An 18393-nucleotide genomic window follows, 5' to 3' on the forward strand; every position below is an offset into this window, starting at 1 on the left:
TTACAAGAAGTCATGTTAAAATTTTCTTTTTATAAGAGTCACACTTTCAGTCCACCAAAAAAAAAAAGAATTACAATAAAATCTCAAAAAAATAAATTACAAAATAAATTCTAAAAATTATTATTTCTCATTTTAGGACACGTTATTACAAATTGTTTAAATTGTTATTAGAATTTTTTAATAATTATTTTTTATTTTTGAGATTTGATTGTGATTCTTACTAAAAAAATAAATCATTGCAGGCACCATTTGGGAAATCAATTGAAGAAAGGGAAGGAAATGGTACGTAAAACAGTAACCAAAAGAAGAAAAGGTGCAGAGGGGCAAAGCTGGACGTGAAAACTGACGCCCTCGCCAGTAGGCTTCCGTCACATTTCCAGTCATGCGCATTGCTTCGTGATTCCCATACTAAGCTCGCTGCCTCCGTTCACTAGTTCACTTTCCATTTGCAGTTCGCAGCCATGCTTGCTCTTGCTCTTCTTGCCCTCCCTTCTGCTGCGCTGCCGACTGCGCCGACGAGACGCCGGCCTCTTTCGACGCGCTTCGCCGTTGTCGCTCATGGATTTCCTTCCTTTCTCCCCAAGCAAGTCCAACAAATCAAAGATCCCTTCGCTAGGAACTTCGCTCTGAGGATTCAGCGACTTCCCGTTCCTGTAACTTCTATTCGCTCCCTTACTCTTCTCCTGATGGACTATAATGCAGATTCATTGACATTCTAGCAATCAAATAGGGGTTATATCATGATAGTTACTGTACTGCTGCTATAACTGTATTCTGTGAGTTCAATGGTTCTTCTTTATCCCCTGAGTGCTTGCATTTTGTTTTATTTGGGGGCGTGATAGACCATCGTAATAATTGCTTTCGAAAACCCACTTTTCCTATGCGTTTATGTTTGTGGATTTCCAAAAGTAGTAGAAATGTTTAAACTTATTTTTTGGTTTAGTGTGAGATGGGCGTTTGATCTCGTACCTTTATGACGAGAGGATGTCCTTCTCCGTTTTTTTTGGACGTCCTCTTTCTAATTTGGACTGTGATGAGGATTTAGAGGATCACCTAAATAAAAGGTGTTTGAGAAGTTTTGTTCTGATGTGGGTAAAAGTGATTTTTTTTTTTTGGAGTTACCGTGGAGTTTTTTAAACATCCTCTTAATTAATTAGTGTTTTTCCAATTACATAATTTTTTAAGATGGAACAGAACATAAAATAAAAATAGTTTTAATTACAAACTGAGAGAAAATAATATTAGTCAATATAAAATTAAAATTTAGACCATTTTATATTTTATATTCATAAGATGAACAACAGAGTATTTGTGTAATTTTTCGTTTTGTTCAATTTTTTTAATAAAAATTATGGGGATAAAAATGAAGAGAGGGAAAATAATTGAAACTCGCAAAAATGAAATCTATATATATTTTTGTTTATCTTTCTCATTTCAAATTAGATACTGTGTATTGCATGAATATGAAACCTGGATGGTAAAATGTTATACTATTCACGACTGATTTATGAATACTTTAGTATTTTTTGAAGAGATGCAAGAAACATTGGTTCTTTCCTATATAAAAAGAAGAAATAATGGTTTTTTCCGCCTTGTTGCGGAATCCTGTTAGTTTGGAGGATGGGGGATATAGCTGAGAATTTAGTCTTGTGATTCCACCAATTTTACATGAAAAAAACATTATACATTGCATTCGAAAAGGAGATATGTATGTCAGTTGTTGCATGTTACGGTCGTTAGTTGCCTCTATTGAAACTTGTCGTATGCTTATGGACTTAAAGATCCCAAATCGCCTAGGATTGTTCCACTTGAATAGGATTATTCATTATTCTGTCTGTTCAGTCCACAGTTTTAAGCACCTTAAACCCATCTCACAATCTTTTTTCGGCTGCTTGTAAACTATTAACCTTGTTATTTTCATATGTGCTGATCAGGTTAATTTCTCAGAAAATCCCATCATGAGTAGTTGTGTGAAGCCAATGATGCAGAACAAGGCAAATCCAATAGTTCTTCTGCACGGTTTTGACAGGTTCTTAACATCTGTAAAAATTACTTTATAAATATTTATGCCCAAATTGCCTCTGAATTTCTCAATACTATTAATGCAGCTCATGTTTAGAATGGAGATATGCATATCCATTGATTGAAGAAGCTGGTTTTGAGACCTGGGCCATTGACATTCTTGGTTGGGGTTTCTCTGATTTAGGTTTGCTTTGTACTTTCACTTACTAATTGCTTTCATCACTTATTTCCCTCTCTCTAAGAGAATTTTAGGGATGCTTTATGTTTATTGTTCTTCTTATCCATCAGAAAATCTTCCCTTGTGCGACGTGGCATCCAAGCGCCATCATTTCTATCAGGTACTTATTTAAGGTGATTTGGAGCAAAATAACATCTTTTGCATCGTTCAGTCCCTAGTGATTAGCGTTATTTGACTCCTAATACTTTCAAAAACCCATCAATACGGCCTATGTGTTGGATTAAATTGGGGCAAGGGTCATATTGATGGGTTGGCAAAGCTTTTTAGCTTCCTAATTATCTATAAGGACTAAATCATGAAGCATGAATCTTCAACCAGCCCAATAGTAGTTTATCTATTTAAAGAAATGGCTGTCTTCACTGTTATACTGTGTCAAAGCTGAAACTGGTTTATTTATGACAGTTTTGGAAATCCTACATCAGCAGGCCAATGATATTGGTAGGCCCAAGCCTTGGCTCTGCTGTTGCCATTGACTTTGCCGCCTATCATCCAGAAGCTGTATGTGTTAAAGAAAAATTGTTAGATTACATCAATCAGTTATTTGAGAATTTAGCTTCTGAAACAGTTTCATCCAATGACTGTAGTGTGCTCAGGTCAATTACTTTTAATTCATGTTTTCAGGTGGAAAAGCTTGTTTTGATTGATTCCAGTGTATATGCAGAGGGAACAGGACAGCTAGCAACCTTACCTAGAGTGGCAGCTTATGCTGGGGTGAGTGTTTCTCTACAGCTTATTAAAGCCTTAAACACACATCACTAGTCCGTAGTTTTGTATAAAAGATAACAAAAAAATTATCATATATCCAACATACTCTACGTGGATCAAGATGCTGAGATCTTACGCACTAGATCAGTTCGACTAGAAAATTGAACTCTTAATTTCGTATGAGACAGGAGCAGTAAATATTAAACCTTCCACCATTTAGCTATAAAGACTATGTCAAGAACCATTTGAACCCAAACATTTAATCTATTGAGGAATATGTTAACGTACATATTATTACACAGATTACTAACTTCCTTTTCACTTAGGTATACCTATTGAGGAGCATCCCTCTGCGCTTATGTGCGACCTATTTGACCTTCTCTGACGTATCATTTAGTACCAGTCTCGACTTGGCTAGTGTGAGTTGCTTGGTACCATGCTCTTTAGACAATGCAATGTTATAGATTTCTTCATGAACTTTGAATTTCATCATTATTGAGCCATTTAACTAATGCACTCTTATGCTCCAGCTTCACATGCTCGAGTGTCTCAAACTTTCAATATAGGAAATATGATTTGGATCTTTTAAAAGTGTGAAACTTGTAAAGTGGCTTTTGAAGAAGAGAGAGTGACACTCAAGTGAGTGAGATTATGTATGGAATTCGCATCTTTTATTTTACCCTCTTCTTTTATCTCTCTGTCTCTCAATTCAGAGACACTTCATAAGCTTCCCATTTCAGAAGATCCAAATCCATAGGAAATAGGATAGACAGCAGTTCTTAGCTGGAAACTTCCCATTTATGGTGTAACAACTTTTGGGAGTGCAAAAACTTCTTGTACACTTGGTCATTTTAGATCGATGTTGCTAATATAGGTGGCTCGCTTGCATTGTTTATTGCCTTGGTGGGAGGATGCTACAGTGAATTTCATGGCTAGTGGTGGTTATAATGTTGCTTCTCTGATAAAAGAGGTATGTCTGCTGCTTCATAATTTGAACAAGTTCACTTTACGTATTGGCAGGCATGTGCAGATGAGAGCTCGCCTTTCACTTCATATCTTCAGTTGCTTTCTGCTTCTCGGTATGATGCTAGTAATTTTCTTGAAACAGGTAAAGCACAAAACTCTCATCATTTGGGGCGAGAATGATCGCATCATCAGCAATAAGCTTGCAGTGGTAAACTTCCATCCAGTACTAACAGACACACACAAAATTATCTAGCATCTGGTACCATCATGTTAGGTTTGAGTATTGCTGGATTCAGTTAAGTACAGGGAGAATGTCATTGAGGACCGCTACAAGGACAATAATGGCATTTTGGGCAATTCTAAAAATCTCTTGGAGGCCCATAGGATTTAAGTGTAAGTATGTTTCAATGTAAGAAGTCTCAAATACTCGCGATACAAATGCAAAATGTCGTTTTGTAACTTGCACCTAGGTACTCAGATACTGACTAAAAGTTGTTCCAATTTTGTTAAGTAACTTTCTTCCAAGTCATCATTTACTCAAAATCTGCATATTGACTTGAGAAAATCCGCATGCATTGTTGCCAATTGGAAAATCCTAACCTTTTTTTTTTTTTTCAGGGTAACTCAATTTTATTTTAAAAAACGCAACCTATGGTAACCAAAGATTCTTGCATTTACAGTATTTCAGATTTTTTTTTTTTTTAAATATAGAAGCATGTTTTCACTCTAGTCCTATGAGCCGAAAAATTTCATAATTATATGGGCCCAAAGTGTCGTTATCTTCGTTGTGGAGGTCCTCGATACCATTCTTCCTTAAGTATGACATCTTATGAACCCAAAAATCATGATTTTGAGCCTCTAATATACTTGGTGCTATCATAAATCTAAAGGTGACTCACCAACTATGTGATCTTGCAGCGACTGCATTCTGAGTTACCTAATGCAATTTTACGCCAAATACCAAATTGTGGCCATCTCCCTCATCTTGAAAGGCCTGGTTCAGCGGTCAAATTGATTCTTGAGTTTGTTCAGAGAGAAACCAACATGGTAAATCACTGTGTTTCACACATATGAAGGTAATTGGAGGCTTCTCTTTGGCTATTTATTTATTTAGTTGGGGTATGAAAGATAGGAACAATAGATGCGATCACAAAAGTTTAAAATGGGCTGGAAATAGCTATATGGATTAGCATACATCTGTTTGTGGAAACCCTATATATGTTGCATGAACTGATCCTTTGTGAATGTTAATATAATATAGAATTCTACCCCTCGGCCCAAGAGAGAAAAATAATTGCTGAATCTGAATGTGATTGATTTCTTACTAGTTTCATCATGAACTTGTCGAGAGTGACACTTGAAAGCAATCCCTCATAGATTATGTTGGATGTAGTGACAACAACTCAACAATATTATTGCCATTATTATAGGTTGGGATAGCAATTTTTACAGATTGGGCTTGTCTGATTTTGATTTATTGGTTTATTCATATTAAAAAATTAACGTGAATAAGCTTACAGGAATTGGGTCTAGCGGAAGAAGCTAGGCCTTTACAAAGTGACAAACCAAGGTTCGAATCTCCATTAGAAGAAGTGTTCACATTTAATGTCCAACAGTATTTCAAATAGGAAGATCCCTATACATAGCAAAAAAAAAATGAATATACATTTTTTTCGTCATTAAAAGAAATTTTAGATAACATCGATGTTTCTAACATAGATAAATTAATTTAGCCAATAAATATATTAAAATGGGTTGCTGTATAAATATACTTCTTTATATAATTAACTGTTCGATAAATCAAGTATTTCAGATAAAGATTACGGCACCCCTTATAATGGAGGAATCACACAAAGCTTCTGCAGAAAAGATGGTGCAATTATTTGGCCGACAATACTTTTTATACCCAAAAAATGTTATGGTTGATTCACCTTGTTTCAATAAACACGTAATAGTTGGCAAACATAAATAATAATAGTAAGTATGTCAAGGAATATATGCTTTCTTTTTATATAAAAATTTTGAAGATTCTAAAAATAAATTTTTTCTCATTGATAATACATACTTTACATTTTAAAATTATTTTGAAGAATCCAAAATCTTAAAATGACACATCAAATCCATTAACTTTGATACTTTGTTTTTTAAAAAAATTTGAAGATAGAAGTACATGAGATATACACATGTAATTATACCTATATTTAGCAAATTATATCCCTATGTTTAACAAATTAATGAAATGAAGAATATAAAAATATTTGATTTTTAAATGAGCTTTCAAAAAGTAAGAAAAGTTGTTAATAATAAAATTTTCAAGTTCCTTTGTTCTTTTTGGAACATTACAAAGAAAAAAGTAATAATAAAACGTCAAGATAATTATCTATACCTTTATGACATACTTTTTTTTTTTTAAGCATCCATGCTATCCAGGTTCAAATTAATGTTATTTTTCTTTTACATATTCCCATCCACAACACTGAGAGTTGATGATCTTTTTTCCTTATTTTACACACACACATATATTTCATCGATATGTTCGTGAGTGGAGTCTAGAAAGCGTATTAGAGTCATGACAAGTAAGACTTGTAGAATACTCTTCCGGTCCTAAATATAATATCTTTATATATACTATATAAAAGTCTTATATTTAGAACTGGAGGAGTATTATATGAACATTTATAACGCTCACATCAGTAGCAAGACGTATCCATACTTACATGTTTTTGTAACTGAACCAATTTTATGTATCATTTCAAATGCATTATGTACAATATGCAATAAAAGAATTTCTTATAGAGAAATATGACACCTGTTTACGGTGGGGAATAAGCGAATAAGACATCTTGTCGAGTATTTATCATTGTCTCTAGCTATGGTCTGTTTATGTCTGAGCTTCACTCCCGGATGAATTGGAGAAAGGAGCAATATCTAAATTTTAAACTTCCTAAAAATTTTATGTTTAACATCTCAAACATCTTATCCTGCCAAAGAAAAAAAAACATTTCAAACATCTTATCTCATTACATTAATATTGAATAATGTCTCACTCATTTATTTCTTTTTAATATATCTAATTTCAGAAAATTACCATTTTTTATTTTTTAATCTCAAAATTATCAAATAATTTAGAATAGAATGTATTTAATTTGGTTTTAAACATAACATACTCTTAAATAGAAGATATTTCAGTTATTCAGATATTTGCTTTTTTTCCTCATTCATCCCAATAAGAAGGTGATAATTTTTTTTTTTTTTTGCTTTTCTCTTCTCTTCATTTTCTTTATTCTATTTGTTTTTCTCCCAACCTTTTTCTCCATTCAGACAGAACATAAGGAATTTCAAATATTTAATTACCACTCACGCCCTCCCCCTTTAAAATAACATTTAAAGACCATTTTTTCCCCCAAAAAAGTAAATGGTTAATTTCTATAGCACTTAACTATAACATTTGCTTTATTCTCTTACAATACTTGGATCGAACCCGAGACTCAAAGTCAAAAGAATTTGCTCTAGCCGACAATCCAAGAGTTCGAGAGGCTACAACCTTCACTTTCTAAATCTTTCAGGGTCACAAACATCTGCGCATACTTAAAACATTAGGGAAAAAATAGTAAATGTAAACCAAAAAAAAAAAAAGATTTTATAGATAACGGTCGAGGCCATTTTAAATAATTAAAAATTAAAAATCTTGGCGTCAAGAGAAGAGGCTTACGCAGTAATAAACATCATGATCTAAGCCAAGTATCATATCTCCACTGAAACACGAATCTAATTCTCTCACCTCTTTCCCTCGCATGAAGATGGAGGGAACCAACACCAAACCAACCCAGATTCCTTATATAATTTTACAATATTACCTCTCATATCGTGGCTAGATATCATCCCTCTCTCGTCCTCTCTACCAGATGTTCCAAGTTTACATACTTAAACATACTTATAGACCACTCTGAGATTAGACCCTAATAATGTACATTAACCAGAAGATAAGAAGGGATAATGGTAGTGTCAACACAGTGGATTGCATAAGAGCCACTGCTTTGCTAGAGTCGTTGAAGCCAGTCCCAGTGCCAGTTGTTGTGGTGGCCGTAGGACTTATACCAAACGTGGGACTTGATGTTCCTGTGCCCGTACCTGTGGTTGTCCCTGTAGTTGTGGATGGGGGTGTGGTTGAGGTTGTAGTGGAAGGTGTTGTGCCTGTTATCCCTGTTGTCGGCGATGTCGATGGAGTTGTCGACGTTACTGTTCCTGTTCCTGTTCCTGGGCTGCTACTGTTACGACCGGACCAACAAGAGACACATCAAATCATTTCCACATGTAAAACCAATCAGGCTAGAAATATGAAGAAATTAGACACTTAAAGGTGGGAAAGAAGTTATTTCATCACAAGGCTGTCTGAAGTTATAGACGGGATTTAACCCATGATCTCTCAGTTACATGAGTTTTTATATCACTAGGTTTCAAGGTTATTGGTAATATGATCATTTTTCAAACCCCACATGAGCACTTCATTTTTTTGCAGTTCACATATGTGATTAAGTGCAGATTTGGGATCAAGAGGACAAGATTCTTGTGAGATAAACCCAGGCTTCGAAAGAAACTTTTTCTGCAGCAACAGAGTTATGATTCAGGGGAAAGGTAGAGACTTCAAACAAGAACATCGATCTTGGTTAATTGTGAAAGTTAATCAGTAAGTCTAGCTCAGAAATCATTTGTAGATGAATAGCAATAGCTGTGAGTGGAAAGATTTATAGGAAGCTGCACCAAAATGACCAAAGAGAAAAGGAAATAGGTCGGCTGCTTGAAAAGGAGACTTCCACAGAAAAATCTGGTTAATGGCAAAAGGACTAGCACATCTTTAAAACACCCAACAGCTTGCTATTCAATGAGCAATCAAGCCTTCTACAAGACCTCACACACACAAACACACAAAGCGACATTCTTTCAAATTCAGAGAATTCACGCATAGATAAAGATTCAAAGTCAAGAAGCGTACCTAGCACTTGAAGGGAAGACACATCCAGATGATGCAGCTAAGCATCAACAACAAAAATACACAAGAAAAGAGAGACAGATCCATATCAGTAACAGTGGAAGTTCAAAAACTGATGGTGGGGTTAGTAGAAGAAGAAGATGATGATGCAGAGAGCTAACCAGGAGCAGTTTGAGTGGTAGTAGCAGCGCCAGCAAAGTCACAGCTTCCCTGCGCTTGACCTTTCTTCTGAAAGTAGCTATAACAGCGTAACTACAGTGATCCTTCACAGTGTTGGGTTGATAACAAGCACCGTTCTGAAGAAGAGGGGTACAGTCAGCTCCAGCTCCACAAGCATAATCCAGAGCTTTCTGGAGAGCTTGATCGCCCACACCATCCTTACACACACAGTACAGAGCACCTATTGTTCAAAAATTTGATGAACACCCAGAAAACCAGTTAGTTAGTTCATACCAGATACTGTATAAATCATCATCAGAGTTTCCTGAATTGAAGTTGAAGTCTTTCATCAGTGAAACCCATTTCACCATCTCAAACTTAATGGGCAAAATTCTAAAGAACCCATCTCAGGAAAACGTATAAAGGACGAGTTTAGTTAACAAATGTGGAAAATCTGAAACACAAAAGTGGGAATCAAGGTGCTTACTTGAGTGGCCAGTGAAAGCCAAGAGAAGCCCAATATACACCAAAAGAACCATGACTTGGTGATTCTAACCACTGAATATTGCAGAGCGTAGTGGGTATTCCTAGAGGCGATGGAGAGAGAAAGGAAGAGAAGGTATGGAAAATGGAGGATTCTGAGAAGATGGGAAGGAAAGGCAGGGCGAGTTTGGTGGCGGGTGTCGGTATCTGATGCGCTTCGTAATCTCTGCTCAAGTATTTTACGACAGGACCTTTAACTTCACAAAAGATACATTTTTTGCAAATGATTATAATCCTTGCGGCGTTTAAAAGAAATTAAAAAGGTTAGAACTTACAAGAAAGATCTTTTTCAACTTTTCACATACTCTCAGGCGTGACACTAGCATTATTAAATATGGACCACAATCCACCAATACTCGTAAACAAATTATCCGCCACAAATAGCATGAGTATATTAGCACCGCGGTGTTGCTACACATGGGAGAGGATTCGCTCATTCGCTGTTCTGCCTGCTCGGGCGAGGCCGACGGGTCGCAGGCGACACTCATACACTGTTTTTTTTTTTTTAAAATAAATAAATTTTTCACCCAACGAGAGAGCGCCCACGTACGTGCTATTATTAATGCCGAGATTATATAAGATTAAACAAGCAATCTCGTGTTTAAAAGATATGAGACGCTTACCTCGTGGTTGGACTGGAGAAAAAGACTTGTTTTATGCCAAAACATGGGCAAAAAAATACTACAGGGAGAAAAAAGAAGGGGAAAGCTACCACATCTTCCTCCCACCTCTCTTCACGGATATTGAGAAATTTTGGGAAGAAAATTTCTCATTCACCCAACCTACTGTGTCGCTTTCGCAAACATCAAAATATATTTTTAAACATGTATTTGGTGATAGTGTATATATATGTATACTTTTTTTTAATATAGGTATTTTCCTATTAACACTAAATCAAGTCTTGAATATTAGAGCTAGTTGACTAATTTAAATAAATAGTAAAAAAATTAAATTAGTTATTTATAATAAATACGTGTTTTTCTTCTCTAAAATAGAAAAAGTTTAAATTAGTTTTTGTAATAAATAAGTGCTATTTTTTTTAAAAATATCTCTATTAATCAAATTATTAATTAAAACTACTATTATTAGTAAATCTTTTAAAAAAAATAATATGAGAGATAAAATAAATTATAATCTTATATTTAATATTAAAATAAATATCAACGAGGTAGTATTGAATTATGTGGTGATGTCATTTTCAAACACGGCAAACTTTTTGAGTGCTCGACGTTGAACCTGCTTTGGGTTAGCAAATGACGATTGAGGGGAATGAAGGATCAGCGGCTTTTGTGGGTCCTTGTGCCCTACATTAGAAGGTCCTGTACGTCTCCTCCATCTCTTTATACTGTTTTGTGAATGCGGATCTTTTAAAGGCTCACAAAAAAGTAAAAAGGGACCTGTTTTAAATAGTTTATGAGTAATTTGTTAAATATGTATCTAAGAAAAATTTTATCTCCATTTGTATAAGACATATTTATAAGTGTTTTTAAATGCTATTTTAAATAAGTTCAAAGTATAGTAACAACATCGCTAATACTAACATAGGAGTAATTTTTCTTTAAAAAAAAGAAGTTTACTTTTTTATGATTCATTTGTTAACACTTCCTCTCTCATCCCAGATCTAATAACATAGATGCCTAATTTATAAAATTAAAAAATTAATTAATTTAGTATTTATATAATATGTGTTGATTTAAATAAATATTTAATTGTTTCTATTGGAAATTAATCCCATGATTAAAAACCCTGCCAAGACATTCCAATAACAAGTGATCAACATGAACCTGTTGTCATTTTTAATTCTAAAACTTGTCATTGCTTAATCTTCACTTATCAATGAACTTTAAGGATAGTTAATTATGGTGTTTTGCGGTCATGAAGTAGTATACTTTTTTTTTTATGATTTTTAAAAAAATAAATATGCACCTGGAAAAAATTGAAATTGCACATATAGTAAATTAAAACCATGAAATTTTAATCTAACTTGCCCACTGTGAGATGGTCTCCCTCCCATCTTCTGCGATGGGCAGGGAATCCAATTCCTTGACTATTATTAATTTTCTTCATATTTAAAAAATAGTGTTGACCAACTATAAATTGGAAAGATCTCAAGATCACGATAATTTTCAACATGCAAATTTTAAGCGCCAAGCCACTGATTTTAATGAGTGCATGGAAGCACGATAACAAAGACGCGAAAAATCCAACTGAGATATAATTTATGGGAATAAATTACCTGTTTATTCTATGATTAATGAAACAAACATAAGGTCTTTTTAATTTCTCAAATATTTTATCACAAATTGAAACTCTAGTTGAATTATTTCCCATTCAAGTATTTCTTTTCCGGGACAACTTTGTATGAGGTAACAGGGAAGTCCAAATACACACACAGGCTTGTGAGAACATAATTTAATTTGAAGTTGGAAAAAAAAAAACTCAAAAATACCACTTAATTTTAAATTTCTAAAAAGGTGATGTTAAATATTTTTGTAAAAGTTTTGACATCTTAACATCACCTTTTTGACATTTTAAAATTCAAGTACCAGCTGTCGACGCCAAGTAACCTCTGATCATTAGAGCTCTGACGACTAGCCGATAAGGAATGTCTCCTTCCCAGAATGCAATAAATAGTTGTTAGAGCTCGATGACTAGAGACCACCTGACCTCCAGCGCCAGTGAGCACTGAGTTTCGGCGACCAATCAGCTGGTGGGGTGACTTGAGTTTTTTTTTTAAATGAAAAATATTATAAATTGACCAACATTTCAAAATTTCAATTTGATCATATAATTCATTTGAAATTTTGCAAATTTAAGTGATCATTTTGAGAAGTTACAAATTCAACTATCATGTTATTGGGATTTTCCCTAAAGAAAAACCCACCAAAGACAAAAAAAACACAAAGTGACATAGTTTTCAGTTACTAATTTCCTTTTTTAAAAAAAGAAAGAAAGAAAATTGGTTCTGCCTGGTTTTCTATCAATTTTGAGCAGTTTACTTTTCCCCAAACATGGCAGGTGTTTGGATCAAACTTAGGTTGATTCCTAATAAGGCGACCCAATTTGGTTCTAACAACTCTGATTATTTATGTTTGGATGAGTTGTTTTCGACAATACTTTACCACAAAAAATTAGATCTGTTTGTTTTATACAAATTTTTTTGACTAAAATGCTTCAAGTTAAAGAACTTAGGATTTGCGCAAGTCTCATAAGTTAATGTTTAGAGAAGTACTATCTCCGGTCCTAATTATAAAGCCACTTGACTATTTGAGAGATTAAGGAAGTAATTTGAGTTAGTTATTTGTCTTCAATAGATGTTGTTTTTCCTAAAATATCCTTGCTAATCAAGAATTTAACTAGAACTATAATTATTAGGAACTATTTTTGAAAAAAAATTAGTAAATATAAGAACAAGTGGATTGAGATCTTATATTTAGGACTAAAATAAAAGTCAACAGGGTCTATATTAAGATCGGAGTATATTTATCAACCACCTATTAACAATATCCTCACATGAATGATACATTCATACCATACTTTAAATTAAGTAATAACACCAATTATATATTCTTACTAATTATTCCGCCCCATTATTTGTTAGTGATAACACTAGAGCTCCTTGACCCAAAAAAAAAGGGAACATCTTAATACTCCTAATATTTATTATAAACATTTATTAACTACTTTGCATACATTAAGACCCAAAAGGATATAAGCTGCAAAGCTAACTAGAAGGAGTATTAGATAAACAAATAATAAGAGAAAAAAAGAAGAGAATTACAAATATTTAATTACCAAAAATTCTAATAATAAATAAGCAATAAATTATATTGTTATTTTTCACACCAGAATTCGTCATTATATACTACTCATTGAATGATTAAATTCCTTCTTTGTTTTGGCAAAAAAAAAAAATCCCTTCTTTAAGATACGGTAGTATTTAGAAAGAAAATTTCTCAAATATATTTAGAAAAGCATCCTATCAAATATGGGTTCATATTTAAAAATCCAACATGTACAGGAGTTATGTTGCCGCCGCACCAATTAAAAGTAAGATAAGGATCAAACCTAATACCCACAAAAAAAGGACACGTGGCACAAGCAACCAAATCGATTTTGGTAACCTTTTTTTTTTTTGTAGTTTAAATTATCATAGTGAGTGCTGATCATAAAATGTCTTAGACTGATCGATATTACTTTTTGTTAATCTTTCATAACGTGAATCGATGGTTATGAGCAATGATGAGAAACAAGACTCAAAAAAATGAGACACATTTTGTTAACTTTTAAGAACTTTTGAAGGAATAACGAATTTTTGGCCTTTTGACAAGAGGGGTCACATAGACAAAACAAGGCAAATCTGGCTGTGCATCACATTCTGTGGTAGCTTTATTATCACTTTTTTATCTGTGTTTCCAAAGTGTTTTGATACCCCCACCAAGAAAGAGAATAATTGGACCACCCCATATTATATATTTCCTTCCATCTTAAACTTTAATCTATATGAAAAAAACATATATGTATAAAAAATATATGAAAAAAATATTTTGCAGATGCTTGTATTTTCTCTTAATTTTTAATTTGTTATATATATGTTTTTTTATTGAATCCTTTTAATTTTGGCTTGTTAGCGTCATTAGCTTCTGTGTTGTACTGGGGCCAATAGTGTTAATAGAGCAAAGTTTAAACTAGTAGTACTAACATAACAAAATTAAATGATTTAATTAAGTAAAAAAGACATGGGTATCAATTAAAAATTGAGAAAAGATATATGCACTTGGAAAATAATTTTCCTTTTTTTTTTCATCTCCCACATATGATGCTCTTGTTCTCTTTGTGGAGTTTTTTAAAGAAAAAATTACATATGTTTAATTATACAATAATAACAAATAATTAACTTAATTAATTTTTTTTAATCTCAGTGAATTCTTAACAAAGTTTTGTTTTTTTTTTTTTTTTCCAAGAACTAAGTTTTGTATTAAAATCAAAGAAGTATATTTTTATCTCTCTACCATTATACTATAAGATAATTAAAATCTTTTTTGCAATTTTTTCATAATTCATGTAGGAATCAAAAAGTAGCTCCTTTTTTTTTTGAAAGGCATCTTTCAAATTTTTCACATTGCCATTTTTGTATGAAGAAGGGGAAAAGGAGAAAATTCAGATAAGCTATGAAACGTAATTGTCCTGGCTCCATCTTACATGTGGGATCAAAAGCTAATTTATAAACTCATTAACATTTAATGTATTTATAAAAATCATTAGCTTAAACAAGGGTCATTTTTCCTTGTGAAAAATCTTTTTATAGGATAATTTTTAGGCTCCATCAGAATAATAAGCCCCCCCCTTTTTTTTAATGAATGGGGCAAGGCAGGCTAAACATATCAACTCGCTGCTGCAAAAAATTGTCTCCCTCTAGAGTTTTTTGGGAACTAAATGGGCTGCCTATTGGATCTGACCTTTTTCTGCAAAGTGTTCCAATCGTACATTTAGCACGAAGCTGGACCTTTACCGTATACTCCTCGGCCCAATAGGACATATTAATTAATATATCAATTACCTCAAAAATTTCCCATATTTAACGTGAGTTAGCGAAACTACCATATCGCCCCTGTTCTTCGCATTCCAAAAATAATGAACTGTGGGGGTTCCGAGCTGGACTGAAGCAGAAAACCCTAAGCACCATCGAAGCTCAATCAATGGCGTCGCAAATGGCGATCATTGCTCGGACGCGCTCTCTGATCAAAACACTTCACTCTAACTGCGCTAATACATCTGTGAAGACGATTACCACTTTCCCTTTCGTCTCTCAGGAGCCTCAACTCGCCGAATCTCCGGCACCGGCCGCCCCAACTCCGCTTCCTCCCAACCCTGCCTCCGGTAGTCCTCTCTACAATGAGAATTGGCGCAACCCAAATCCACCATCTTCAACACAGTCAGTGATCCCACTTGGGTTTCTTAATCTAGTACCCGTCATCGCATTCAAACAATGGCTCAGACATTTGATGTTAAGAGCTTGATGGATCAGTTTTCTGCTTGGGTGGCCTCTCAGGAATGGGCTGCTATCAAAGAGTTGTTCGAGTCTTGGGTCAAGTCATTGGGCAAGAGTGGGAAGCCGAATAAGCCCGATGTGAATTTGTATAACATTATCTGAGAGCGAACTTGATGATTGGTTCTTCTTCTGCTGGGGAGCTACTTGATTTGTTAGCTGGAATGGAGGATTTTGGTATCACACCTAATACCTACCGCTTCGTTCAATTTGGTGCTTAAAGCAATGTACCACGCCAGGGAGACTGAAGCTGCTCAGAAGTTACTGGAACGGTTAGCTGATAAATCTTCTTGTTGAATTTCGCAGATGACGACGGGTGCATGTAAATTTGTCATGTATTTATCTAACGCTAGGATGCTTGTATAGATAAGAAGTAATCGAAGACGTGGTTTTCTATGACTTTGCGTCTGGTCTTACTCTCCAACTTAATTTTCTACTATTAGAAGTAGTAGTTTCAGATTGTAGTTTTAAAACAAACAGTTGTCTGTAAATTTAAAAACAGAACCTTTACGACCTGTGGGCAGCAGTACATTAGATGAGAAACGATTGCTCTATCCAGTGACCGGTAAGAGCGTAGATATTCTCCAGCATTACTGAACATTCACTTCTTATTGCTGTGGGGCAAGCGAAAGAAAAGTAGTGCATACATTTTGACAGCGGAAATTTTTCTTACACTTAAGCAAGACCTATTTAAGCAGTGATTTGATTCTAGCATATGTTGACATCCCTACGAACATGCTCGAAATGAATGTGACTCAGTGGGGGAGAGGGCTGACATATCATTAATAATTAGATTTGGCTTAGGTATTGTTATTTCTCCGCAACATTTCCATTCCTTATACACTATGTTTGATGATCGTGCAAATATAAACTTGCTCCATGTTTTTAATGTTTCCTCCTCTCATCACGAATGCAATTATTACTTTAATGTGCATATGCTGAACAAACATGTTGGATTTTTTTTTTTTTAAATTTTTTATTTTGGTAATGCATAAAAATTTTCTGTCATTGTCAGGATGCTGCTGACTGGAAATGAATCTCGCCCTGATAATGAATCATATGACTTGGTCATTGGAATGCTGTTTCTGACTGGCCAAATTGATGCTGCATTGAAATATATAGATTTGGCTTTGAAATCAAGTTATATGCTGTCAATGAATGTGTTTACAAGTTGTGTAAATAGTTGTATCAGTAAGGGTAGGCTAGATACTTTGGCAGCAATAATTGAAAAGTGCAAGGTAAGTAATCATTTTTTAAGCTATCTTTATATATATTTGTTTTCTTCGATCTATTAAAAAGTTTGTAATTTTTATGTAATGGTGTTCTTGCTGTTTCCAGACAATGGATCAGAACAAAGCTCTTTGCCCTCCGTGGAACGTGTGCTACTTAATAGCTGAAACTGCAATGCAGCAGGATAATAGCAAGCTAGCTTATTATGCCCTGGAGTTTATGGCTATGTGGATTGCAAGGGGTGAGCTCGCAAGACTGGCTGCATTGCTTTCTGTAGATGAAGGTTTAATTGTGTCAGCCCTAGCCACCGCAGGTAGGACCTATAGTTCTAGTCTGCTAGATGCAGCATGGACAATTTTACGTCGCACATTGCGTCAAAGAAAGGCTCCTAACCCTGAATCTTATCTCGGAAAGATAAATGCCCTTGCATCAATGGGGAACTTACAAAGGGCTTTTAGTACGCTACATGACTTTGAGTTGCTTATGGAGATTCCAGTCAAGAAGTTGAAGAAATGTTCTCTCCCTTTACTTCTTTACATCCATTGGTTGTGGCATGCTCCAAGAAGGGATTTGAGAGTTTGGATTCTGTATGTTTTTCTCTTGGTTCAGTAATACGTAAACTTCATGATTTATTTTCATTTCATTCTTATCGTGATTTACTGGTTATTGCTTTTTCTTTTTGTTGGTAACGTATTGTGCTGTAGCTTTCTTTCTTTGATAATACGAAGTATATGATATTCAAAGAAAATTTCATTTTAATTTATTGCAATCACACTTATACTCATCTTTTTGAAACATAGTCTGCACCCTTCTTAGATTCAGTTGGCTGCTACATGTAATCTACTTATTATATTAGAATGACATATTCACCTGCAGTGTCATCTAAGGTTATTACATCCATGTAATTCAGGTTTATTTTCAACTGGAAAGTTTGAGCCGATCAGAGACTCCTTATACATCTGTTGCTGCTCTAAACTGCATCATTTTAGGGTGTGCAAACATATGGGACCTTGATCGTGCATACCAAACTTTTGAAGCAATTGGATCCAGTTTTGGATTGACACCGGATATTCATTCATATAATGCGCTAATGCTTGCATTTGGGAAGCTCAAAAAGGTACCCCATCCCTTCTTACATCCCAGAATAAAATGGCTTAGGATATTTTTACCTGTGTTTTGCACGCAGTGCTTTCAATATGTGCTTGTTAGTTACCCCAAAAATTGGCCCCTCTTATCATTTTGACTTAGTGGAAGGGTGAGGGGTAGGGAAGGAATAAAGAAAATGATAGAACTTTATTAGCAATTGTACCCATTCACTGCATTGTAATTTGAACTGACGTATGAAAGGAAAACATATTTTGCTTTTTGGTGTCCTCTTCTCTTTGGTGAGGGGTAGAGAAGGGAGAAAGAAAATGATAAAACTTCATTAGATATTATACTGATTCATTGCATTGTAATTTGAATTGATACGTGAAGGGAAAGACGTATTTT

At 34.4% G+C, this 18393-nt stretch overlaps 2 protein-coding genes and 1 pseudogene across 2 annotated transcripts; 2 read left to right on the forward strand and 1 right to left on the reverse strand.

The window, feature by feature from the left end:
* The first annotated feature begins 461 nt into the window (after positions 1 to 461).
* Positions 462 to 5005, forward strand: LOC114720463 (uncharacterized hydrolase YugF-like). The gene is made up of 10 exons (XM_028906109.1): positions 462 to 653; positions 1935 to 2029; positions 2109 to 2206; positions 2311 to 2360; positions 2663 to 2758; positions 2882 to 2971; positions 3292 to 3384; positions 3840 to 3935; positions 4074 to 4139; positions 4850 to 5005. The coding sequence occupies exons 1-10, from the start codon at positions 462 to 464 to the stop codon at positions 5003 to 5005; spliced, it is 1032 nt and encodes a 343-aa protein (XP_028761942.1).
* A 2638-nt stretch (positions 5006 to 7643) lies between these two features.
* On the reverse strand, positions 7644 to 9716 carry LOC114720453 (PLASMODESMATA CALLOSE-BINDING PROTEIN 3-like; annotated as a pseudogene).
* A 5606-nt stretch (positions 9717 to 15322) lies between these two features.
* On the forward strand, positions 15323 to 18019 carry LOC114720464 (pentatricopeptide repeat-containing protein At1g26460, mitochondrial-like). Its single transcript, XM_028906110.1, has 6 exons — positions 15323 to 15589; positions 15676 to 15753; positions 15832 to 15944; positions 16688 to 16910; positions 17011 to 17489; positions 17813 to 18019. Exons 1-6 carry the CDS (start codon positions 15323 to 15325, stop codon positions 17835 to 17837), a joined length of 1185 nt encoding a protein of 394 aa, XP_028761943.1. The 3' UTR covers positions 17838 to 18019.
* Positions 18020 to 18393: the final 374 nt, after the last annotated feature.

Source organism: Neltuma alba, unplaced genomic scaffold, assembly GCF_004799145.2.
Source record: "Neltuma alba isolate B1F8T4 unplaced genomic scaffold, ASM479914v2 tig00011986_pilon, whole genome shotgun sequence".
Lineage (NCBI taxonomy): Eukaryota > Viridiplantae > Streptophyta > Magnoliopsida > Fabales > Fabaceae > Neltuma > Neltuma alba.